This window comes from Mesoplodon bidens, assembly GCF_964165515.1.
Source record: "Mesoplodon bidens genome assembly, chromosome: 4".
Classification (NCBI taxonomy): domain Eukaryota; kingdom Metazoa; phylum Chordata; class Mammalia; order Artiodactyla; family Ziphiidae; genus Mesoplodon; species Mesoplodon bidens.
The window spans coordinates 62311185-62337650 of record NC_138160.1 but is presented as its reverse complement, the minus strand read 5'-3'; the positions used below and the strand labels follow the sequence as shown (position 1 = coordinate 62337650).

General features: G+C 39.5%; 1 protein-coding gene across 6 annotated transcripts in view; it reads right to left on the bottom strand.

Moving 5' to 3' along the window:
• The window catches only part of PDE8B (phosphodiesterase 8B), a gene marked incomplete at its 5' end in the record, with an annotated part of 379999 nt that overhangs the window by 263105 nt on the left and 90428 nt on the right, over window positions 1-26466 (bottom strand). For 3 of the 6 annotated variants that reach the window (XM_081233022.1, XM_081233024.1, XM_081233023.1), the window contains one exon: window positions 6133-6213. The exons of 2 other annotated variants lie outside the window; for them this stretch is intronic. In XM_081233022.1, the coding sequence (XP_081089148.1) occupies window positions 6133-6213 (81 nt within the window). Of the gene's footprint in view, window positions 1-6132; window positions 6214-19648; window positions 19953-26466 lie in introns of those variants that run through there. One more of the 6 variants, XM_081233021.1, reaches the window with a different exon arrangement.

The window sequence follows — 26466 nt, the reverse complement described above, 5'->3', positions numbered from 1 at the left end:
TGAAATGGTGTTTAGCAGGCATAAGGTTTATGAGGAAATACTCTAGGACCCTAATCAACATCTGGAAGGAAAGGAGGGAGGGAGGGAAGTAGGAAGGGAGATTGAGCAGGGAGAAACTGAGCTAGAATACAGCCTCACTGAAAGCCTCAGGCAACCCTGCGGGGAAAATTCTGAAACGGGATGATGCCTCAGAGTTGTCCTGAATTGGGTCTAGGAGGATAGACCTTTATACTCTCACATGGACCAGCAGTTACTTGCAGGCCACCACAGTCGCCTTGGGCCAGGTGGCTCTCTTCAGCTGAGGTAGCCCCCTTATGAGACTGACAGCTGAGCAGAGGGCGACCTGCCAGCAGCAGGCCTCCAGCTGAAGGAATCAGTTCTTCTTTCCTGGCATCGTAGCTTCCACCACAGTTCCCTGCCGTGCCTCCTTGTCCCTATCCACGCCTGTAAGAATACCACACTAAATGGTCGAGACTGAGGTATAGGGACAGTCATCCATTTGAAATAGGCCTAAGCCTGATGGCTGCCATCTGCTCTGCTTCCAAGGGACCATTCAGAATCTGGGCAAACATCACCCGAGTTAAATTACAAAAGCACTAGTCTCCATACCAATCCCTGATGCAACGTTAGGTGGGAGTTACTGGTTCCTAAAGTTCTCTATGATTCTCTTATATACACCCATTTCAGCCATTATCCTTCACAGAGCTACCAGTCAATGTCAGCCTTTTTTGACATGTAGAGCCATGCTAATTCTCATGCCCCATGTCTACTTCTTCAGAGTTTTCTCTAGGAATGTGCTTACTATGATGACACCTCCCAGAGAAGAGAAAAGGGCCAGTCACTCACTGAGGCTTTGAAGGCAAGAAGACTATGATAAAACAGAAATAACAACCAGTCTTCTGGTGGAGAACATTAGGAGCTGAGTCATGAAGGGACAAGTCACCCAGAAGCAAATTTAGGGGGAAAAAAAAAAAAAAAGAAGCAAAATTAAAAAAAAAAAAAAAAGATTAAGACTTGAGAAGTAAATAACCCCTAGGTGGCTATTGAACAGGGCTGAGCTGCTTTACTATGTTAACTGACCATTACTTATTGGGTTGGGACCAGAGCCTTTCACTGAATGTGAGTTTTTGCAGGAGCAGAAGAGGGAATGGGGGAAATGCACTAGCTATAAATTCTTCCTCCCATTCCCAGAGCAGCCAATAGCTTCAGTATCTTTCTCAGACATAGCTTCCACTGCCAATTCTAGCTTAGTGAAAGGAAAAAAATAATGTATCCCTATAATCTCCACCAAGTGTTCTCAGTGGGAATGTGTAACCTGCCCCCATCACTGGCACAAATCTGGTCACTGAAACATGCAGAAGCGTGCAAGTGGAGGAAAAATAGTTTAACTGAAATCGTTCCCTAGTTAAGCTCTGAGGCCTGAGTTCTTGCTCCTGTAAGTGATTTCTGGACCAATTCCCATGTCACAATTTCAGTGCATTCCACAGTAACCGCGAAGTCTACAAGTTCAGACATTGCAGATAAAATTTAGGCTCAAGTTACAGAATAAGGCCAGAAAAGCCAACATTATAAAAAAATTTGAGTTAAGAAAATTTAGCTACAGCCAATGTCCAAGAAAGAAATCAAACAGCGAAGTAAATCAGAAATTTCTTCTAAACCTCAGAAATGTCCAGGGTCAGCTGAACGGCTTGTATGTTTTATACTGATGTCAAACAGAGCTGATTTCAGAATTATGACCCAGAAGCACTGCAAGACCCTGAACAATTAAGGTCCCTTCCCATTCTAAATCAGTATAACTCTTCCAGAATTCCTCTAAAGAAGAATAAAATGTGACTAGTACATTTTGAGTGATTCTTAACCATAAAGGTTAAGACAATTGCAGCTTTCAGATTAATCTTTAGGTAATCAAACATTTAATCAACCAATCAACCTTACAGAACTCTGAATTCAAACTTTATTCCTAATGATGGAGCTTACTGGAAGTCTAACCACCTGATAAGTGAAACGATGCAGTTTATTAGGTAGCCTGGCACAGTGGAAGGTTCACTGAACTCAGAGTGAGAAGGGCGAACTTGAAACTAGTGCTGCTTTTTATAGCTGTGTAACCTCCAGCAAGTCACTTAACCTCTGGGCCTCAATTTCCTACATCATCTTCAACGTCTCTAAATCACCAACATTCGGGGATGCTGTGAATTTTTTACTTTCTTTTATTAAATCATTTTAAATTTAGAACAGTGGAATTTTTGACCTGAAAGAGTAGTCCTCAACCTAACTGCTCATCAGAATCACCCTGAGGAATTTGTCAGAAACACAGCAGCTTCCTGATCCCATCCCAGAGACTTGGAGGCAGGCGTCAAGGGCAGGTCCAAAGAAGAGGAGTCCAGTGTAGCCTCTCCACAGCCTCCTTTGGGGAACTAGAATAGAAGTTGAAGTCCTTACGAGAGCCTACAAAATCCTACCTGATGTGGCCCCTGCCCGGCCTTTCTCAGCTCTCTCCCCTCTCACCAGCACTCTCTCTTCTCCAGCCACATTGACCTCTTTGCTCTTTCCCCAAGACACCAAACAATATTAGCCAGGAGCCCTTCCCTCTGCCTCTTACGCTGTCAAAAAGGACAGGGCTGGGCTTCCCTGGCGGTGCAGTGGTTGAGAGTCCGCCTGCCGATGCAGGGGACACAGGTTTGTGCCCCGGTCCGGGAAGATCCCACATGCCGTGGAGCGGCTGAGCCCGTGAGCCATGGCCGCTGAGCCTGCGCACCTGGAGCCTGTGCTCCGCAACGGGAGAGGCCACAACAGTGAGAGGCCCGCGTACACACACACACACACACACACACACACACACACAGGGCTACCTTCCTCACTTCCCTTAAGTCTCTGCTCAGATGCTGCCTTCTGAGCATCTGAGTAACTCTTATTTATCCCTCCACTGTCCCCCCACCACTCCTGATTCCCCACCACCACTCTGTTTTTCTTATTCCATAGCACTTATCACTTTCCAATTTATTATATAATTAGCTCATTGATTATTATGTTCATTTTCTATCTTCCCCCACTAGAGAGTAGCCTTCACTACGGCAGGGATCTTTTGGTTTCCTATTCACTGATGGACCACATTCCTAGTGCCTGGCATATAGTACATGCTGAAATATTTGTTGAATGAATGAATGATTTTTTCTCATTTCTTCCTTTTCTGTCTTTCTCTTCTCTTAACTGTTACACCTCAAAATGGAAGGGGTTTGGGTTTTTTCTTTATTGAGTAGAGGGTTATGTTCTATGTTTTTGGTTTTTAAAGCCAGTGAATGCCTTGACCTGATAATCCTCCTTCTGGCAATATACATCAGAAAAAGTCAAAACAATAAAACAATAACTTATACAAAGGTGTTGCAACACTATTTACAATAATGAAAATGGAGATAATCTAAACATCAAACACTTAGGGAATAGCTCAACAAATTACACTAGCAGTCAGAATACTGCTATTTAAATGTGTATGGATTAAATATTTATATATAGTATATGTAGATTGATTACAACTATGGAAAATGCATGTCTATCTGTTGAGGTTCATAAGTGAATGTAAAGTGATATAGATAAGAAGTTGGAGCACGACAAGTTTCTTTTTGGGAAAAACTATTTTACTGGGACTTCCCTGGTGGCGCAGTGGTTAAGAATCTGCCTGCCAATGCAGGGGACACGGGTTCAACCCCTGGTGTGGGAAGATCCCACATGCTGCGGAGCAACTAAGCCCGTGCACCACAGCTACTGAACCTGAGCTCCAGAGCCCGCGAGCCACAACTACTGAGCCCATATGCCACAACTAGTGAAGCCCGCGCACCTACAGCCCGTGCTCCTCAACAAGAGAAGCCACCGCAGTGAGAAGCCCACGTACCACAACAAAGAGTAGCCCACGCTCACCGCAGCTAGAGAAAGCCCGCACATGGCAACAAAGACCCAATGTAGCCAAAAGTAAGTAAATAAATAAATAAATAAATAGATTAATTAATTTTAAAAAAACTATTTCACCAAATACAAAAATAGTGTACATGAATGAGCATCATGTTTCTTAATTCTCTCCTCAAAAATATTTTAGCTAAGTATTTTTTTTTTTAATATTTATTATTTATTTATTTATTTGGCTGCACCAGATCATAGTTGCGGCACGCAGGATCTTCGTTGCTAAGTGTGGGACCTTTAGTTACAGCATGGGGGCTCTTAGTTGTGGCATGCATGCGGGATCTAGTTCCCTGACCAGGGATGGAACCCAGGCCCCCTGCATTGGGAGCATGGAGTCAACCGCTGGACCACCAGGGAACTCCCTAGCTAACTATATTTTCTTTTATGGACTCCCACTGATTTTTTTTCTTTCAGACAGAAAGTAGAAGATGGAAAAAATTAAAGAAGGAAAAGGATCAGACATAAATGGAGACAGAAATAATTTCTCTGTTTTTTACAAGTGTCTCTGTAATTTACAAAGGAAATACAAAACCAGAGGCACAGAGACACAAAGGTACAGAGGCTAAAAGAAAGTGAGAGTCAAAAAAAGGCATGGGAACATTTTCCTGTGAACATTTTCATGGTGAAATATTCCTACCAAGTGGATTTACAGCTCTTTTAAGGCAGTAAAAATAAGTTGTAAGTTGTGTATTTAACTGTAAGTGTATCACTTTTTGGACCTTTTACCACAGACCAAGTGAAATTTAGGAGAAGGTTTGGCCCATAGGATAGTTTTCCCAAGCCAGTTGTAAAATATGCAAAAAGAGATGCAGGAAGGTGATTCAGCCAACATCTGACTTTTTTAGGTTAACGTCATCAAACATGGAATCTACTGAACACTGGGTCCTGAATCCATGTACTCAAAAGTGATCTGACCATTAAAAAGAACACCACGACAGGGGGCCTGGGGGCGGTGTGCAGCAGCAGGCTGGATCAGCCCTGGAGAGGGGCCTCCAGCATCTTCTTGTTACTCATCTTCAGAATTCTCCTGGACTCAAATAGTTAGGCTATGAAAAATGAAATATTCATTTCCAAAAATCTTGTGAATACATTTCACAAGAGTATCAGGCATAAAAGAATATACAAATGAAGCACGAGGTACAGTCCTACTCCAAAGGAGCTTCTAGAGCAATCAGGGAGATGAGACTTACACACAAGAAGTGACAGAGCATAATACATGAGCTGACACTCAAGGCATAGGAGCAAAAATGAGCAGTTATGACAACTGGGGAAGGCTTGCTGGAGAAGGGGACATGTCAGTTGGACCTCCACCAGAGGCTGAGGACTTTTCAAGCAAGGGGAACAGCATGAGCAAAGGCACAGAGGCAGAATTAACCTTGGTGGATCCAGAAGACAGTGAGCAGTTGAGATAACTAGACGGTGTCTCCTGAGGTGGGGATGGTAAGATTGGAAGGGGAAGAAAGAAGACAGAAAAGGGAAGACTGAAAATTCTCCTATATGTAGTGGAAGTCAGTGTAGGTCCTACCACCCTTAAGGAAACTCCCCATGTGAAAATCTAGATTTAGAAAACAAATTCTTGTTTTGCAAAATAAGTTTGTGTTTGCCAAATGATTAAACATTGGCTTTCTAAAAAAATAGCAGACTGCATGGCTTCAATGAATACTTTTCTACAGCACTATAATTTTGGGGGGTATTAAGTCAGGGTATAAATTATTAATTCACTCTGATTTGACTTAAGCTATATAATATATAAAGCAAAGCACATTTGCTTCTAAATTAGTGTGACATTTCCTCAATGCTTCATGGGTAATAAAATAAAAAAAGGTTCAGGTTTTTAAGCAGGTCCTCCTCTATGTGTACACACACTTTGCTAAGCTCCAAAAGACTCCATTACACTATGTGATGCTAAAGTCATTCATTCACTCATTCATTCCCTCAAATATTAACTGAGGGGCTACCATGTATCAGACACTAAGTAGGCACTGGGAAACAAGACAGAAACAGTCTCTTCTATAGAGTTAGGATACGATGGGGGGACTGGAAGGACAAACAAACACTACAATTCTCTGGTAGTGGTGAAGCTTGTACAGGGATTCAAAATACATTGATGCGATAGAGAGGGGGTAGGTTATGGACGTTTTCTCAGAGGAGATGACATTTAAGAGTCTCAAAAAACCTTACCAAAGGAGTATCGGTCTTGTCATCTATCCATCCACCAATCCACGCAGTAAGAACACTGAGCACCCACCACTGTGCCAGGTCCTGAGAGGGACGCAAAGAAGGAACATCCTCAGTACCCACTCTCAGACAGTTCTATCAGGAACACAGACACACACCCAGAGAAGTGTGTTAACACTTGCTTTGGAAAAATAATCCAAGCGCAGAGAGAAAGATCACTGTGGGTGGAGTGATGCAGAAGATGTCACTGAGGAGTGTGGCACTTGGAAGAAAGGGCGGTATTTGAATAAGTGGAAAAGAGGCCATTCCAGAGAGAATAATGTGAGCAAAGGCCTAGAGGTGGGCACACAAACTGAATGCTTGAAGAACAATGAAGTAGGTTATTCAAAAGGTGTGGGGTGTGGGGGAAGAGTATAGCATTATTTTGGCTGACAAGGTAGGCTTGGACCTACCAGGGAGCCAAATGCCAGAGTAAGGAGTTTGGCAAAAGTCTAGTCATTGGGAATCACTGAGGTTTTTTCAGTAAGACTGTACCTTAAAAGTGCAAATTTACTGAGGTGAATCTGGTTGCATATTCAAGAAGGACTGGTGAAGGGAGTCCGGAATGAGGATCAGTAAGGCGCTATAATAATCCAGGCATGGGATAATAGGGACTGTTCTGGATTTGGAGATAGGGCCATTAGGGAGGTAATTATGGTAAAATGAGGTCATAAGGGTGAGGCCCTAATCCAATAGAACCGGTACCCTCATAAGAAGAGGAAGAGACACCAGAGCGCTTTCTCTCTCTCTCCAGGCTCACACACAGAGAAAAGGCCATATCAGCGCACAGTGAGAACGCATGTCAGCTTCTAGGTCCTCCACACTAACAAGGTCATGGCCCTCCTTTCCCAGTGCAGCTAAGAATACAGTCTCTTTGCCAAGACGTCCTTGGGTTTCCCTACAGTCTGGTCTACACAGGGATATGAGTTTCTTGCTTCATGTCCAGATTGTTAAATTCTGTCTTTTGATACTTCTGCTTCGAGGACAGCTTTTGAGCCCTGGGATTTTCCCTCTTAACTAGCTAAAGGTGCCTCAAGGCTGCAGATCAGCCCAAGGGCACTGCATTAGCACCTTCTGTGGTTCTGATGTCTTAATCCTCTCCCTTGGGCTGCTAGGGCTGTGAAAGGAGGTGTTCTAGAAGGGATTTTGGCAGAAAGGCTCTTCCTTCTCGGAGTCTGACGTTTGCTCAACAGCATGGCACTTCCCGTGTTACACCATTAAACATCTCCTAGGCAACAGTAGCTGGGGGCATGACTGATTACTTCTTCACACCTCATATGATGTGGCTTATAATAAATTAAGTCAATATAGGAGCCTTTCCAGGGTTCTTTACACCAGCAGCTGTCAAACTTTAGCATACATCAAAATTGCCTAAAACAGAGTGCAGGGCCTGAGAATTTTTATTTGTAACTAGTTCCCACATGATGCTGATGCTCCTGATGCCAGGTTACACTTTGAAAACCACTGCTATACATAAAATAACAATATTACAAAACAAAAACAATGACAAAAAAAAAAACCTTTACCTGTGATGTTTTATTTTCTGAAGCATAATATAACTTGTGCCTAAACCTGAATGTTTCATTATACAAAGCAATGTAACAAAGCACTATCATCTGGCAATTTATAACAATTGTAAAGTTGTGGGTTTCAGTGATGCCCCTCCAAGCCAGGGACTTCTTAGGACAGGTTCTCAAAAGTCTTCACCCTTTCTGAGACACGGCAGCATGCTGTGGCATGGGCGGGGGGCAGGGGAACTTACAGAAGTAAACTTTATGTTTAAATGCACACCAGCAGAGCTATATAAATTTCCAGTAAATAACTGGTTTTCTTTTTTTGATATATAGTGTTGAAGCCTAGGAAGACAAACGTTCACTAACTTTTAGGAACAATAAGTAAAGTTCTGGAAGGCAGTGTCCTAGGGAATAGGAGGAGGAAGATAGTGTGAATTCAAGCCAGGGTAACTACACAAAGCAAACAAAATTAGTTTCAGAACACTGGCTGAATAACAATAATACCAATGGCTGCTACTTAGGAGGTGGCTTACTATGTAAGTGTTGTACTTTACATGTTTTGTCTCTGTACACAATTTCTGCATGTATGATGTATCTCTGTATACTTCTCTTCTTCTACCTTTGGATATGAAATCTTTCAACATCTCCTTTCTGTTTACCATTAACCTGAAGTCCCACCTAGCATGGCTAAATAATTACTTGCTTTCTGTTGAGTGTGGAGTCATAAAACTTTTTTTTTTTTTTTTTTTTTTTGCGTTATGTGGGCCTCGCGCTGTTGTGGCCTCTCCCATTGCGGAGCACAGGCTCTGGACGCGCAGGCTCAACGGCCATGGCTCACGGGCCCAGCCGCTCCACGGCATGTGGGATCTTCCCGGACCGGGGCACGAACCCGTGTCCCCTGCATCGGCAGGTGGGCTCTCAACCACTGCGCCACCAGGGAAGCCCATAAAACTTTTATAAGTTATAAAAATCCTACATAGCCCTTAAATATATATGTGTGTGTATATATATATATATATGGTTTAGGCAATATGTACTGTATTTCTCACAGAGATCTAAAAGATAAGATTCAGATCCTTCTTAATGGGGGATTTTTTTTAAATCACCAACATAAACATCAACTTCAAAAGGAAAAAACAACCCTAGATTTTAGAAATGAAAATGACACATTAGGAGAAATATAGTATGAGAATTGTCTCATGTTGTTAAATTAAGGAATCAAGCCAGGATTTAAGATTTTCCCTTTCTTAACACTTTTGAGAGAGATACAGCCCAGCCACAAATTCTCTACATTTATAAGACATTTTAAGCACTAAACTGTAGAAAGTTTTGTAAGAAATTCATAGCTTATTATAATTCAGATGGCATAAATTTCCACATTAATTGTACTTTTAATATATTCTCCTGTATGTACAAGTGTAAAACATATATAATAATGAGTTAGAGATGCCACAACTTCAAGTAAGTTCTATTCTTAGGAAATGTAGGAAGCAAGACATGAATGGTCATTATTAGAACTCCAGCTATCAGGTGCTTAGAAATTTCTCCTGAGAAAGGTCTGAGAGTCATTTCAGAGCCTAAATACTGTATCAGAAAGTTGTATGAGCTCTATTTGGAGTGGATGTGTGGGAAAAGGAAAATAGGCATAGAAGCCATTGTGGGACAGACAATTTCACAATTATAAACAACGTAGTGCAGTTCTTCCAAATTTCTTTGCAATATCCATTGTTTACATTTTAAATTATAGAAGAATTAAGAAAAAAGAACACAAAATATCTCAGAGTATATCTTCAAATAGAATTGCATTCAAAATGGCAACCTTAAAAAAAAAAGATGGCAACCTTTTGTGTAGGTTCATGAATAAATATTTGTAGTGTGGACTTACTTCTGGCTGTGATGAAGAAACAGGGGCCAAATTTACCCTTCTTCCATTAACAACTAAAAAAACAGATAAAATATACAAAACAATCATTTTCAGGTATTGGACAATAGGTAGCTCAGGACTGTCATCCCTGAGAGAAAGAAAACAGATGAGGTATACGATATTACCTTACCTTTTATCCTGGAGACACATTCCATACCTTGGGGCAGGGAAGGAGTCCCAGCCAGAGTCCAGTGGTGTCACTGACTTGAGGTAATAGAAATCAGAGTTTGGAGAGGCTTTTGCGGATGGAATTTATGAGACAGAGTTTCAGAAAGAGGAAACTATATATACAGAGTACTGAGGAATACCTGAAAGTTTACTATATACTAAGACAAGTATGAGTAGGGTAAAATTCCACAGAGCAGGAAGAGAGTGACTGGAAAGCTGTAAGCTGAACAATTCAGAGCTCACGAAGAACTGGAAGCCATCCAAGTTCTCACCAGCCAGAATAGAAAGTCCTTGCTGATCACTCAAAAATTTACTGGAAAACCCAATGAGTCGTGCTTTAATAATAAGGTTAAAGAATGCTTGGAAAAGACTACTCCAGATACACATTTAAAAGCTTAAAAACAATCCTTTAAAGGGTCAAATTGAACCAAAATTAACTTAATTGTCTGCCAAAACAAAATCCAACATTCTTTAAAGAAAACAAAATCTCAACACTCAACAATGCAACATTCAAAATGTCTAACACACAATTGAAATTACTAGGTATGCTAAGTAGGAAATATGGCCAATAACCATAAGACCAGCAAATGGAAACAGAAATAAGAGAAATATTGCAATTAACAGATAAGAACATTAAAAGAGCCACTATAACTATTGTCCAAGTATTGAAAGGAAAACATAAACATTGTGAGAAGATAATTTTTTTAAAAGAAGAGATTTTAAAAAGGAATCAAGTTCTAAAAATGAAAAATACAAGTTCTGAAATCAAATAGTCACTAGATAGGACTAAGAGCATATTAGACACTGTAGTAGAAAAGATCGGTGAACAGGAAAACATGCTAATTAAAACTATTCAAATTAAAGCAAAGAGAGAGAGAAAGCTAAAAGAAAACTAAAAGAGCCTTGGTGACTCAACAAATATAAGAAATTCAACAAACCTCAAGCAGGATAAACCAAAAGAAAACTATACCAAGACACAATATAATATAATTCTGGAAAAACTGATAAAAAAGAAAATCTTTAAAAGCCAGAGAAAAGGGGCATAATAAATACAGAGGAAAAAAAAGACTTCTCATTAGAAACTAAAGAATCCAGAAGAAAATGGAGGGATATTTTAAAGTGCTGAAAGAAGAAACTGTCAACCTGGAAGAAATGGACAACTTCGTAGAAATGCACAACCTTCCGAGACTGAACTAGGAAGAAATAGAAAATATGAACAGACCAATCACAAGCACTGAAATTGAAACTGTGATTAAAAATCTTCCAACAAACAAAAGCCCCAGACCAGATGGCTTCACAGGCGAATTCTATCAAACATTTAGAGAAAAGCTAACATCTATCCTTCTCAAACTCTTCCAAAATATAGCAGAGGGAGGAACACTCCCAAACTCATTCTACGAGGCCACCATCACGCTGATACCAAAACCAGACAAAGATGTCACAAAGAAAGAAAACTACAGGCCAATATCACTGATGAACATAGATGCAAAAATCCTAAACAAAATACTAGCAAACACAATCCAACAGCACATTAAAAGGATCATATACCACAATCAAGTGGGGTTTATCCCAGGATTGCAAGGATTCTTCAATATACGCAAATCAATCAATGTGATACACCATATTAACAAATTGAAGGAGAAAAACCATATGATCATCTCAATAGATGCAGAGAAAGCTTTCGACAAAATTCAACACCCATTTATGATAAAAACCCTCCAGAAAGTAGGCATAGAGGGAACTTTCCTCAACATAATAAAGACAATATATGACAAACCCACAGCCAACATCATCCTCAATGGTGAAAAACTGAAAACATTTCCACTAAGATCAGGAATAAGACAAGGTTTCCCACTCTCAGCACTATTATTCAACATAGTTTTGGAAGTTTTAGCCACAGCAATCAGAGAAGGAAAAGAAATAAAAGGAATCCAAATCGGAAAAGAAGAAGTAAAGCTGTCACTGTTTGCAGATGACATGATACTATACATAGAGAATCCTGAAGATGCTACCAGAAAACCACTAGAGCTAATCAATGAATTTGGTAAAGTAGCAGGATACAAAATTAATGCACAGAAATCTCTTGCATTCCTATACAATAATGATGAAAAATCTGAAAGTGAAATTAAGAAAATACTCCCATTTACCATTGCAACAAAAAGAATAATATACCTAGGAATAAACCTACCTAAGGACACAAAAGACCTGTATGCAGAAAATTATAAGACACTGATGAAAGAAATTAAAGATGATACAAATAGATGGAGAGATATACCATGTTCTTGGATTGGAAGAATCAACATTGTGAAAATGACTATACTACTCAAAGCAATCTACAGATTCAATGCAATCCCTATCAAACGACCAATGGCATTTTTCAGAGAACTAGAACAAAAAATTTCACAATTTGTATGAAAACACAAAAGACCCCAAACAGCCAAAGCAATGTTGAGAAAGATAAATGGAGCTGGAGAAATCAGGCTCCTAGACTTCAGACTATACTACAAAGCAACAGCAATCAAGACAGTATGGTACTGGCACAAAAACAGAAATACAGATCAATGGAACAGGATAGAAAGCCCAGATATAAACCCACGCACATATGGTCACCTTATCTTTGATAAAGGAGGCAAGAATATACAGTGGAGAAAAGACAGCCTCTTCAATAAGTGGTGCTGGGAAAACTGGACAGCTACATGTAAAAGAATGAAATTAGAACACTTCCTAACACCATACAAGAAATAAACTCAAAATGGAATAAAGACCTAAACGTAAGGCCAGACAGTATCAAACTCTTAGAGGAAAACATAGGCAGAACACTCTATGACATAAAGCACAGCAAGATCCTTTTTGACCCACCTCCTAGAGAAATGGAAATAAAAACAAAAATAAACAAGTGGGACCTAATGAAACTTAAAATCTTTTGCACAGCAAAGGAAACCATAAACAAGACAAAAAGACAACCCTCAGGATGGGAGAAAATATTTGCAAATGAAGCAACGGACAAAGGATTAATCTCCAAAATTTACAAGCAGCTCATGCAGCTCAATATCAAAAAAAAAAAAACCAACCCAATCCAAAAATGGGCAGAAGACCTAAATAGACATTTCTCCACAGAAGATATACAGATTGCCAACAAACACATGAGAGGGTGCTCAACATCACTAATCATTAGAGAAATGCAAATCAAAACTATAATGAGGTATCACCTCACACCAGTCAGAATGGCCATCATCAAAAAATCTAGAAACAATAAATGCTGGAGAGAGTGTGGAGAAAAGGGAACACTCTTGCACTCTTGGTGGGAATGTAAATTGATACAGCCACTATGGAGAACAGTATGGAGGTGCCTTAAAAAACTAAAAATAGAACTACCATATGACCCAGTAATCCCACTACTAAGCATATACCCTTAGAAAACTATAATTCAAAAAGAGACATGTACCAAAATGTTCATTGCAGCTCTATTTACAATTGCCAGGACATGGAAGCAACCTGTGTGTCCATTACAGATGAACGGATAAAGAAGATGTGGCACATATACACAATGGAATATTACTCAGCCATAAAAAGAAATGAAACTGAGCTACTTGTAATGAGGTGGATGGACCTAGAGTCTGTCATACAGAGTGAAGTAAGTCAGAAAGAGAAAAACAAATACCATATGCTAACACATATATATGGAATCTAAAAAAAAAAAAAAGGTCATGAAGAACCTAGGGGCAAGACGTAAATAAAGACACAGACCTACTAGAGAATGGACTTGAGGATACGGGGAGGGGAAACGGTAAGCTGGGACAAAGTGAGAGAGTGGCATGGACAAATATACACTACCAAATGGAAAATAGATAGCTAGTGGGAAGCAGCCACATAACACAGGGAGATCAGCTCGGTGCTTTGTGACCACCTGGAGGGGTGGGATACGGAGGGTGGGAGGGAGGGAGATGCAAGAGGGAAGAGATATTGGGACATCTGTATATGTATAAGTGATTCACTTTGTTATTAAGCAGAAACTAATACAGTCTTGTAAAGCAATTATACTCCAATAAAGATGTTAAAAAAAAGAAGAAACTGTCAACCTGTGCAGAAAAAATATCATTCAAAAAAATGAAGGTAAATGAAGACTTTTCCAGACAAACAACAATTGAGAGAATTCATCACCAGCAATTATGCATTACAAGAAAAGTTTTAAAAGTTCTTTAAGCAGAAGGAAAATGAAACCAGTTAGAAAGTTGAATACACACAAATAAATGAATATCATTAAAATGATACAGGCACCCTTTGTTTTATTGTGCTTTGCTTTACTGCACTTTGCGGATAGTGCATTTTTACAAATTGAAGGTTTCTAGCTACCCTGCAACAAGCAAATCTATCAGTGCCAATTTTCCAGTTTGCTCATTTTGTGTCTCTGTGTCACAATTTAGTAATTTTAGCAATATTTCAATTGTTTTTATTCTTATTATATTTGTTATGCTGATCTGTGATCAATGATCTTTGATGTTACTATTACAACTCACTGTAGGCTCATCTGATGGTTAGCAATTTTTAGCAACAAAATATTTTTAAATTAAAGTATGTACATTGTTTTCAGACATAGTGCTATTGCACACTTACTAGACTACAGTATAGTGTAAACAGAAATTTTATAGGCACTGGGAAACAAAACAATTCATTTGTTTTGTGTTATTGCAATATTCGCTTTATTGCAGTGGTCTGGAACCAAACCTGCAATATCTCCAAGGAATGTCTGTAAATATGAGGGTAAATATAAAATACTTTTAAAAATTTTTTATTGTTTTAAAAGATAATTAACTTTATAGCAAAAATAATAGCAATGTATTGTGGTATTTATAAAATATGTAGGAGTAAAATGCAAAAATAGCACAAAGAATGGGAGGGAGTACATGGAAGTATACTGTAGGATTCTTGAATTAAACACTAAGGAGCATAATATTATTTGAAAGTACATTATGATAACTTTAAAAGTATATACTATAAATCTAAGAGCAATTACTAAGAAACAAAGAAGTAACTAATATGAAATAAAATCATTAAAATTACTCAACACAAAAGAATGCAGAGAAAGAGGGAAAAAGGAAGAGCAGATGCAAAAAATAGAAAACAAATATTAATGTGATAGCCTTATATCCTACCATAGAGATATTTTAATTAAATTATAGTGATTACTAATTACATTAAATGTAAATGATCCAAGCACAATAATTAAACCAAGTATATATGATCTTAAAAAATCTACTTTAAATATAAAGACACAGATTAGTTAAAAGTAATAGGATAGAATAAGACATACCATTCAAATACTAAATATAAGAAAGCTGGAGTGTCTATAATGATATCACATAAAGTAGATTTCAGAACAAGCTATACTCAGGAATACAAAGGGCATTTCATTATGATAAAGGGGTCAGTTCATCCAGAAGACATAACAATCCTAAATATGAAAGCACTCAATAACAGAGCTTCAATATACATTAATCAAAAACTGATAAAACTGAAAAGAGGAATAAACACATCCACAATTATACTTGGAAACTTCCTCTTGCAGAAACTGACATAACAAATAGAAAAAGAATCAGTAAGTATATAAAAATACCATTAGTCAACTGGGCATAATTTATATTTATCCCACTACTCAGTAAGAGCAGAATGCACATTTTTTAAGGTACACATGTAACATTCACCAAGATATGCTATAGGCTAATCCATAAAAAAGTCTCAATATATTTAAAACATTGAGCTCATACACAGAATGTTCTCTGATCACAGTGGATTTAAAGTAGAACTCAATAACAAAATTATCTGAAAAATCCAGATATATTTGAAAATGAAACAACATACTTCTAAGTAACCCATAAGTCAAATAAGCACAAGGGAAATTAGAAAATATTTGAACTGAATAAAAATGAAAAGAAATCGAACCTTGTAGATGCAGCTAAAGTGGTACTTAAAGGGAAATATATGGCTTTAAAAGCTTTTGTTAGAAGAAGCGTCCAAATCCAGTGAGCTAAGATTCCACTTAAGAGTCTAGGAAAAAAGAAAGAGCAAATTAGATCTAAACTAAGAAGAAAGAAGGACATAATAAATATAAAAGCAGAAATTAACATGTAGGTGACAAATAAACAATAGACAAACTCAATGTATAAAAAAGATGGTTTTTAGAAAGGTCAACAATATTAATAAACCTCTAGCAAGACTGGCCAATAAAAAAAGACAGACAACACCAGTTATTGACATCAGTCACCCTATAGGCATTAAAAGGGTAAGAAGAGAATATTGCAAACAAATTTATGTGAATAAATTAATAATTTAGATAAAATGGACATATTCCTATAAACACTCAGAGAACCAAAACTCACTCAAGAAAGAATATTTTTAAATCTAAATTTCCCTAAAGGAACTGAATTTGTGTTTAAAACTTGCTTACAAAGAAAACTCCAGTCTCAGAAACATTCTCTGGTAAAGCCTATAAAACTCACAAGGAATAAATAATACCAACATTACACAAACATTTTCATGAAATTGAGCAATAGGAAGCCCTTCATAATTCATATTATATGGATAGAATTATCCAGATACCAAAGCAAAAAAAAATTAAAAAATGAAAAAGCTAGACATTATAAGAAAAGAAGATTGCAAATATATCCCTGAACATAGATGCAAAAATCCTAACAAAATTTAGCAAATCAAATCCAGCAATATATTTTAAAAACTAGTATACCATGACCAAGTTGTATTTACCCCAGGAATGCAAAGTTAGTTTCACATTCAAAAGTCAATCAGTGTGCAAAAGAATGAAGTTGGACTCTTTCCTCACACCATATATAAAAACTAAAAATGCATCATAGACAAATTTAAAAGCTAAAATTATTCTTAGAAGAAAGCATAGAGACAAATCTTCATGATCTTGGATTTGGCAAAGGTTTTTTAAATACAATACCAAAGTACAAGCAACAAAAGAAAAACTGATAAATTGGACTTCATCAAAATTAAAAACTTTTGTACATCAAAGGACACTATCAAGGAAGTGAAAAGATACTCCACAAAATGGGAGAAACTATTTGAAAATCATATACCTAATTAGGGTTAATGATCCAGAATATATAAAGAACTCTACAACTCAACTACATAAAGACAAACAACCCAATGGAAAAGGGGGCAAAGGACTTGAATAGAAATTTCTCCAAAGAAGACATACAAATGGCCAACAAGCGTATTAGGGAAATGCAATTCAAAACCACAATAAGATATTACTTCATACGAACTAGGATAGCTAAAACTTTTTTAAAAAGAAAAATAACAAGTGTTAGTAATGATGCGGAGAAACTGGAACCCTTATACATTGTTGCTGGTGGGAACGTAAAATGGTGAAACTGCTATGGAAAACAGTTTGGCAATTCCTCAAAAAGTTAAACACAGAGTTACCATATGACTCAGAAATTCTACTCCTAGGTATACATTGACAGCAGATGTTCAAAAACCTTTTCACGAATGTTGATAGCAGCACTAGTCACAATAGCCAAAAGGTGGAAACAACCCAAATATTCATCAACAGATGAATGGATAAACAAAACGTGGTATATCTATACAATCGAATATTATTCAGCCATAAAAAAAATGAAGTGCGGATACATACTACAACATGGATGAACCCTGATGACATTATGCTAAGTAAAAGAAGCCAAACACAAGGACCACATATTATGTTTCTATTTATATGAAATATCCAGAGACAGAAAGCAGATTAGTGGTTGCCAGGGGCTGGAGGAAGATGTGAATGGGGAGTGACTGCCTAATGGGCATGGGGTTTCCTTTTAGAGAGAGCAGAATGTTCTGGACCTAGAGAGTAGAGGTGGTTGCACAACATTGTAAACATACTTAACAGCACTGAATTGTATACTTTAAAATGGTTTAAATGGTGAATATTATGTTATGTGCATTTACCACAATAAAAAAATCAATCAATATAATTCACTACTTTAATAGAATAAAAGAAAAAACATACCATCATCTCAATAGATGTAGGAAAAGCATTTGACAATTTGCTACCTATTCATGATAAGAACTCTCAATAAATCATGTATAGAAAGAAAATTTTTCAATCTGATTTAAAAAAATCTATGAGGGCTTCCTTCCCTGGTGGCGCAGTGGTCGAGAGTCCGCCTGCCGATGCAGGGGACACGGGTTCGTGCCCCGGTCCGGGAGGATCCCACATGCCACGGAGCGGCTGGGCCCGTGAGCCATGGCCGCTGAGCCTGCGCGTCCGGAGCCTGTGCTCCGCAACGGGAGAGGCCACAACAGTGAGAGGCCCGTGTACAAAAAAAAAAAAAAAAATCTATGAAAAACTGACAGCAATCATCCTACTTAAACGTGAAATGAGGAACAGAGGATCAGGAACAAGGCACAGACGTGCACTATCACCAAATCTATACTGGAGGCCTTACCCAGCACAGTAAAGAGATAAAAAGAAAGAAAATGCTCAGATTGGAAAGGAAGAAGTAGAACTTTATTTATTCACAGACAACATAGTTGTGCACATAAAAAATCCTAAAGACTACAGAAAAAGCTACTAGAACTAACAAGTGAATTTAGCAAAATTACAGGATACAGGTCAACAATCAACATTCAATTGTATTCTATATACTAACAATGAACAATTGGAAATTGAAATTTAAAATACTATTTACAATGATATTAAAAAGCATGAAAGTTTCTCTCTAGATCTCCACATTGAAAGCTATAAAACACTGCTGAGAGAAACTAAGAAGTCCTTAATAAACAGATACGTATAATATTCTTGTATCAGAAGACTTTATATTGCTGAGATGTCAATTCTCTCTCAATTGATCAATAGATTCAATACAATTCTAATCAAAACCCCAGCAGGTTCTGTTGTTGTTGTTGTTGTTAGAAACTGTCAAGGTGATTCTAAAATTTGTGTAGGAATGCAAAAGACCCAGAATAGCCAGATGAATTCTGAAAAAGAACAAAGTTGGAAGATAAACAATACTTGATTTTGAGATTTAATATAAAGCTATAGTAATCAAGACAGAGTGGTATTGTCATAAGGATAGTGTCCACATACAGACTCAGGTTATGAGAGTCAATTAATTTGCAATGAAAGTGTCAAGATACTTCAATGGAGAAAATACAATCTTTTCAACAAATGGTGGTGGAATGACTGGATATCCATACACAAAAACAAAACACAAACAAGCAACCCTCATCCCTTACCTTACACCAAACACAAATATTAACTAGAAATAGGTCATAGAACTAAAGAAGCTAAAACTAAACACAGGAGAAAATCTTTACGAACTTCAGGGAGGCAAAGATTACTTAGAAAGAATGTAAAATGCATAACCCATAAAAGAAAAAAAACTTGATAAACTGGAATTCAACAAAAGTGTAAACGTGTGCTCCTTTGAAGATAATTTTAAGAAAATAAAAAGGCAAGCCACAGACTGGAAGAAATATATATTCAAAGATGTATCCAGAATATATAAAGAATTCTTACAATCAATAACCAAAAGACAACTCAATTAAAACTTGGGCAAAAAGTTTGGAACAAACACTTCACAATACAAGACATTAAAATAGCCAGTAAGCACATGAAAAAAAATGCTCAGCATCATTATTAGTCACCAGTGAAATGCAAAGAAAGCCACAATGAGATATCACTATACATCCTCTAAAATGGCTAAAAATGGAAGAGGCTGACAATACCAAGTGACAACAAGGATGTGGAACAACTGGAACTCTCATACATTGCTGTTGGGAATGTAAACAGTCTGACAGTTTCTTATTAAACATACACTTACCTTACAACCATGAGATTTCAATTCTAGGCACTCACCCAAGAGAAATGAAAATATATGCCCAGAGGCTTGTCTAGAGCAGCGCTTAAAATAATAGCTCCAATCTGGAAATAACCCAAATGTTCATTACCAGGTGAGTAAATAAATTGTAGTACATCCATAAAACAGAGTACAACTCAATGATAAAATGTGACAAACTAATTGATATACGCAGTAATATGGACAAATCGCAAAATCATTATACTGGGTGAAAGAAGACAGACACAAAAGGCTCATGTACGATTTTCTTGATATTAAATTCTAAAAAAGATAAATCTAGTCTACTGTAATAAAAAGAAGACAAGTGACTACTTGAGGTCTATGGTGGGGTTGAGAACTGACTGGGCAGGAGCACAAGGGATGGGATGCCAGAACTGTTCTATATCTAGACTGCAGTAACGATTCATGGGCATATTCTGTGATTGTATACTTTGCCCAAACCAGCAAGCTGTACACTTCAAAGGTATGTATTTATTTTTTTTAAAAATTTGCAACATTTGCCTGATGCTATAGACTGAAGTGTGCCCCCCCAGATTCAAAGGTTGAAGTCTTAACCCTCAAAGACTATACTTGGAGATAGGGCTTTTAAGGAGGTAATTAAGATTAATGGGGTTATAAGGGTGGGGCCCTAATCTGATAGGACTGGTGCCCTTAGAAGAAGAAGAGACACCATAGAGCTCTCCGTGAGCACACAGAGAAAAGGCCCTATAAAGACATAGCAAGGGCTTCCCTGGTGGTGCAGTGGTTAAGAATCCACCTGCCAATGCAGGGGACACAGGTTCAAACCCTAGTCCGGGAAGATCCCACATGCTGAGGAGCAACTAAGCCCATGAGCCACAACTACTGAGCCTGCGCTCTAGAACCTGAGAGCCACAACTACTGAAGCCTGTGCACCTAGAGCCTGCGTTCCACAACAAGAGAAGCCACCGCGATGAGAAGCACCATAACTAGAGAAAGCCCGCGCGCAGCAACGAAGACCCAACGCAGACAAAAATAAAAAATAAGTTAAAAAAAAAAAAAAAGACACAGCAAGAAGGCAGCCATCTACAAGCCATGGAGAGAAGCCTCCCAGAAACTAACCCTGATGGCACCTTGGTCTTGGACTTCTAGACTTCAGAGTTGTGAGAAAATAAACATCCGTTGTTTAAACCACTCAGCCTATGGTATGAGAAATATACCTGAGTATCGAGCACAAGAACATAAACTCACCATTCCTTACTAATCATGTTATTCCTGAGCCTATTTTGCCTTTAGCTGATTGAAATTCTTCTGGAATATGTATTGAGAGGCCAGCAGTTGTTTTAATTCTGTAGAAGGCCTTGGCCAGCAGATCAGACAGCTGATGCATATGTTAGAACGAAAGTGATGGTGGGATTTTCAGACCTGTGAAAGCAGTCATTGAAACGACCGAGATCGTTGGGACCAAGTGAAAGGAAGCTCACAAGAGCACCTCTGTCCCACCCAGGTGTGTGTCAGGTCATGTATCAGTGAAAGACTTGCTCTCTCTTGGCTTTTGGTTGTGCCTCACTTGGCAATGGCACCAAATCCATGGATGGTGGGCTTCTCTTTTTCTCTCTACCATCCCATTTATCAGATACATTTCTGCAACCAATGATTCCATCAGTTCTCATCTGTCCACTGATTTGGTTCATTTATTTAGAGCAATATTTTTCAGCTAACAAACTATGATCCACCTTTCTCCCTTAAAACTATATTAGGGGCCCTCAAAGGTTGGTTATGAGGAAAGGCTTCCAGGTGGAGGTGGACCTTTATTTGGACCAAGGCTTCACCCTGGCTCCCCTCAGCCTATTCTCAATACAGCAGCCAGCATGATCCTCTTACAGCTTAAGTCAGGCTCCATCACTCTCACCTGGCTCAGAGTCTTTACAGTAGAGGACAAGGCCCTCAGCAGCCTGACCCTCTGTGACCTCTCTGACCTCAGCGTCTACCTGCCACACTGGCCTCCTTGCTGTACCTTGAACATGTGGATGCTCCCTCAGGGCCTTTGCACCTGCTATTTCTCCTGCTTGGAACGCCTTTCCTAACTATCCGCGCGGCTCGCTCCCCATTTCCTTCAGGTCTCGGCTCAAATGTTACCTTTCCAGGGAGGCCTTCTCTGACCTCCCTAGTGAATGAACCAACATTCCCCACCCCACCTCAGGGAGTCCTTTCCGGCTTTATCTTCGCCCTGGTGCTCTTTCTCCCTAGCGCATACTGCCCTCTGACTTGCTTGCTTTCTCTTGATTCGCTCTCTCGTTCTTTACCAACTCCCCACACCAGAAGGTAAGCACCAAGGGAGAGAAACTTTGTCTCGCACATGCAGGAGGCTCAGTAATAACTTGTTGCGTGGACAGTGGAAACCTGCTCCTTTTATAGAATAGAAGTCAGAGGAAAGAAGCTACCATCCTCGGCTGCCTTCATCCTCCTCTGCCACCCACAGCTCTCCCTGGCCTCCAAATCTCGCTCAGACGGAAACTGAGAAAAGTCCTGCAGACGAGCATAGGAGGCAGGGCTTCGGGATGAAATAAGAATGTCAGCTACATGCGGGCCAAGGCAAGAGGCCATCCGGTGTCTGAGGCAGGTGGGTAGGATAATCCAGTGGCCCCTGGGCTCCCTCCCTCCCTCCTCCTGAGGGCTACACTTTCCACCAGGGCTTTCTCAGATGGACTGACCCAACTGGAATAGCCTGACAAGAGACTGGTTCTCTCAGCCCTCAGGCCACCCACGCAGGGCCTGGAGCAGACAGAGCCTTGTCCACCACCTCCAGCATCCCAGACAACATCATCATTGTCCTCTGTGTGCTGTGATGCAAAAGGGTTGGGACACAGTGTTTTTCCCTTCCTCCAGACGCCTTCCCCTCTCCTCCTTCCACTCTCCTCTCCCATGTTCCTGCTTGTTTTCCTCTCTTGTGCAATCCCTGCAGCTGTGCCATATTTTCTGCTATTGTAGAGATCAATGGGGGAGCTATGGCCCTTCCAACAGAATGGACTCCCACAATGTGAGTGACAGCATGTTGAGAACTTCCATGCCTGCCGCATTAAAAGATCTGAAACGCCCTTCCTTAAACAGAAAAACCTGCTCAACAAAAGACAGACGGTGAAAATACCTCAGTGGCCACTGTCCCTCGGAAAATGCCATTCTGAGATAAAACTGAGGTTTTCCTCTTTGAGACATAAAAATGTGTATTGCAAAACGATGCTCTTTAGGCACATATGCCATTCAACGGGTTGTTTGACAAAGAGGCTCATAGTAAATGCTTTGTCGATATTATTTATCTTAGTCTTCCTCATATCACCACCACCAGCCAGGACAGGATCTAGAACTCCCCATCCTTCTAAAGCACTCTTGGGTTACTAAGAAGATCTTTGTGCAGTTTTCAAAATAGAGGAGACTTGATGAGGAATTGAATTTTCCTCTTCACATTCCATTCCTTTGCAAGAAAAATGGCCTTGAATGTTCCTTTTAAAAATGCTAAATGGAACTAGAAAAAAAGATCCTAAAAACTTAGAAAAATCACTTGCTTTCCTATTATTTAATCAGCCATAGCTTCCTAACACATGTACAAGGGTAAAGAACTCATGCAGTGTTAATGCATTTATGAGGTCACCTTCTTAGCAACGTCCCAACCACTCTTGGTAATGCTCCCCATAGATCTCACTCAGGAGCACTCATATTTGCAATGCAGGATATTGGCTGGCCATGTGTTTTAGATGATTGCCTTTTCATCCATTTATACTTCCATTTAATTTTCCTAATCATCTAGGGAAAACTTTGAAATCCCTTTCAAAGATCAGAACTGGGGCTGGGACTGGGGCAAGGCAACTAGACTGCAATTTTAAGGAGGCGCTCACTCTCAGATGCTGGCCCTGCCCTTGAAGACCTCCTTAAATTTTGCAGCCTAGGCTTCTCACTCTCAGGGTCATGCAAGTGACTCTGTCACCAATCTGGAAGCTGGGGTCAGACAATACCTTGGTCAGGGCATGTGTGTGCAGGGGAAATTAAAACTGCTTGGGAGGCAGGAGACCTATGTTCCAGTCCCCTCTTTACCACTTTTGCCATATTCCATCAAATCTAAGATACCACTGATTGTACAAACACCATCGCTTGATGTACCATTATGAAAAAAAAATGCTGCCCATTAAACTATGACATAATGGCATAATGACAATTGTATAAGATACAAGAATTGGCCTCGCTAGCCTCTCACAGCCTTGAATTTTTTCATCTGTAGTGAGGGATTAGACAACTTCTCCTGCCTTCAGTTTAGTTACTTGACGTGTTAGGTAATCCTTTTGCACATATCTCAATAATAAAACATAAATCTAGCTCTATGTACTTGTGGGTATCTTTTCTTTATTAAAAGTATTTGGCTGCTACTTTGCAAAAAAAAAAAAAAAAAAACCACAAAGAAAACAGAACTGAAATTGCGTCATTCCTCCAATGACAAATATTTGCTTTATCAATATCAAATTTATACCCCATGCTCTATTTCCTTGACTCTCTTTGTAACCATGTAAACAATAACTTTTTGTTTCAGTGCCAAATCACAGTGTAACCTTTTTGAAGTCATCTTAATCAGCGATTAAACTCAAGACACGTATTACCAACAATGTACCTATCTCATTGAAAAGTTGAAAACATCAGAAGCTAAAACTCAGTAGATGAATTCACAGGCAATGACAAATACATCACAATCACTGCCAGGCCAACAGCAATTGATAAGGTGCTGCCCCACCAGAAGTAGTCACAGATCCAGATGGCTAATCAATTCACAACACACTTGACTTTAATCTAGCACTGCCTTTCCTTAGCTTCATAGTAGGAAAAAGGATGGGAAATACAGTATGTATCTGCTGTCTCATAGGAAGGCCAGCAACTAACTACTCCTGATGCAGAGTCTTGGCCTCCCTCTACCACAGCAGGGATGAACACAGTTGCTAGAGATGACGTGTATGGTTCACCCTGACCCAAAGAAGCCACAGCCTTCGTTTCCTATTGGCCTCTATATTGCTCTAGTCCTGCAGGCCCAAGGCCACGTGACTGCTCCAAGTTCTCCCAGTCCCAGGGCAGTCCCAGGAATCTAGAGTTTCACAATAATCAAGACAGATAATCCACCCCAGGTATAGAGCCATCCACACTTAACCCTTATGTTTCCAAGGTAAAGTTGCTGTGAGAAGGTAAGTCTGCGGTCATCTTCCCAGGCAGGTTAATGGGAAAAGGTTCCTAGCTCTCAGGTGCCATTGACTGCAAAACACACCCTGATTCCAGGGGCATTAAAATTGGCAAGGGTACATCTTTGGGGGCTTCCCTGGTGGCACAGTGGTTGAGAATCTGCCTGCTAATGCAGGGGACATGGGTTCGAGCCCTGGTCTGGGAGGATCCCACATGCCGCGGAGCAACTAGGCCCATGAGCCACAACTACTGAGCCTGCGCGTCTCGAGCCTGTGCTCCGCAACAAGAGAGGCCGCGATAGTGAGAGGCCCACACAGCGCGATGAAGAGTGGCCCCCGCTCGCCGCAACTAGAGAAAGCCCTCGCACAGAAACGAAGACCTAACACAGCAAAAATAAATTAATTAATTACTAAACTCCTACGCCCAACATCTTCAAAAAAAAAAATTGGCAAGGTACATCTTAGAAAAACTGAAATGCTGCTTTTACATATCATTTTAATTGCTAACCCTAGTGGCCACAACTGAAATGGGGATGATCATTTTAATGAGATATTTAAGGGAACATCTCTTGTGTTCCTTTTCAGCTTTCAAATCGAATTATGAGCCTATGACTTTAATGTGTGTGAGCTGTTGGATTCTGACAATGGTCATGCAATGACTATCATACTAGGGCACACACGGAAGCCCTGGGAGCTCCAGGAACAGAGCCTCTGGGTTGTCTGTGCCTCTGGGGTGCAGCCTGGGGCAGGGCACACTGAGCCTGAAAGGCTCCATGAGCTTCTGAAGTTGCAAAATAATAATAGTCAACCATTTGTGACTCCCCTAGTATATGCCAAGCACTTTACACACATCATCTCATTTAACTGGCACAATAACCCAGTGAGGTAAGTATTACTCTTCCCATTTTACAGATGAGGAAATTCTGCTGGTGAGTGATGGAGCTGGGATTAGAAGTCAGGCAGCCCACTTCAGGACGCAGGCTCTTAACCACAATGCTTACCACCTCTCACCTACAGTCACCCTGTCTCACATGAGATTCACTGTCACTGATGAAAGTTTACTTGATACAAGTAGTAATACTGAGCCCCTTTAAAGAACACCAGGGAATTAAAAAAACAACACTTTTTTTTAGGCAATGGGGGACATGCAATAGGAAGAGAGAGGATTCCATGATGTAGCTTCAGAAACATATTGCCCTCAAATAAAAACAGGGTGCCTACACCTCAGTATGTGCCATCTGACAGAGACAGTGTATTATGGGCTGAATTGTGTCCCCCCAAATTCACAGGCTGAAGTCCTAGCCCCTACTACCTCTGAGTGTAACAGTATTTGCAGAGAAGGCCTTTTAAAAGATAATTAACATTAAATCAGGTCATTAGGATAGGTCCTAATCCAGTACAACTGGTACCTTTATAAAAAGAGAGCAGGACACAGATTTGCATGTGAGATAAGGCCACATACAAATCAATCTCAGAAACCTGGGGTACCAAAAATGGGTATTTTAGTTCATGTGTCATTAGATGAACCCATATTAAACTTCTGTTTGTGTAGGTAAAAAAATGGTCAAATATGGACAATTTTATTTGTTCATCTTCTAATTATACATGTTTGCAGAAAAGACCTTGGAACCAACAAGTCCTACCAC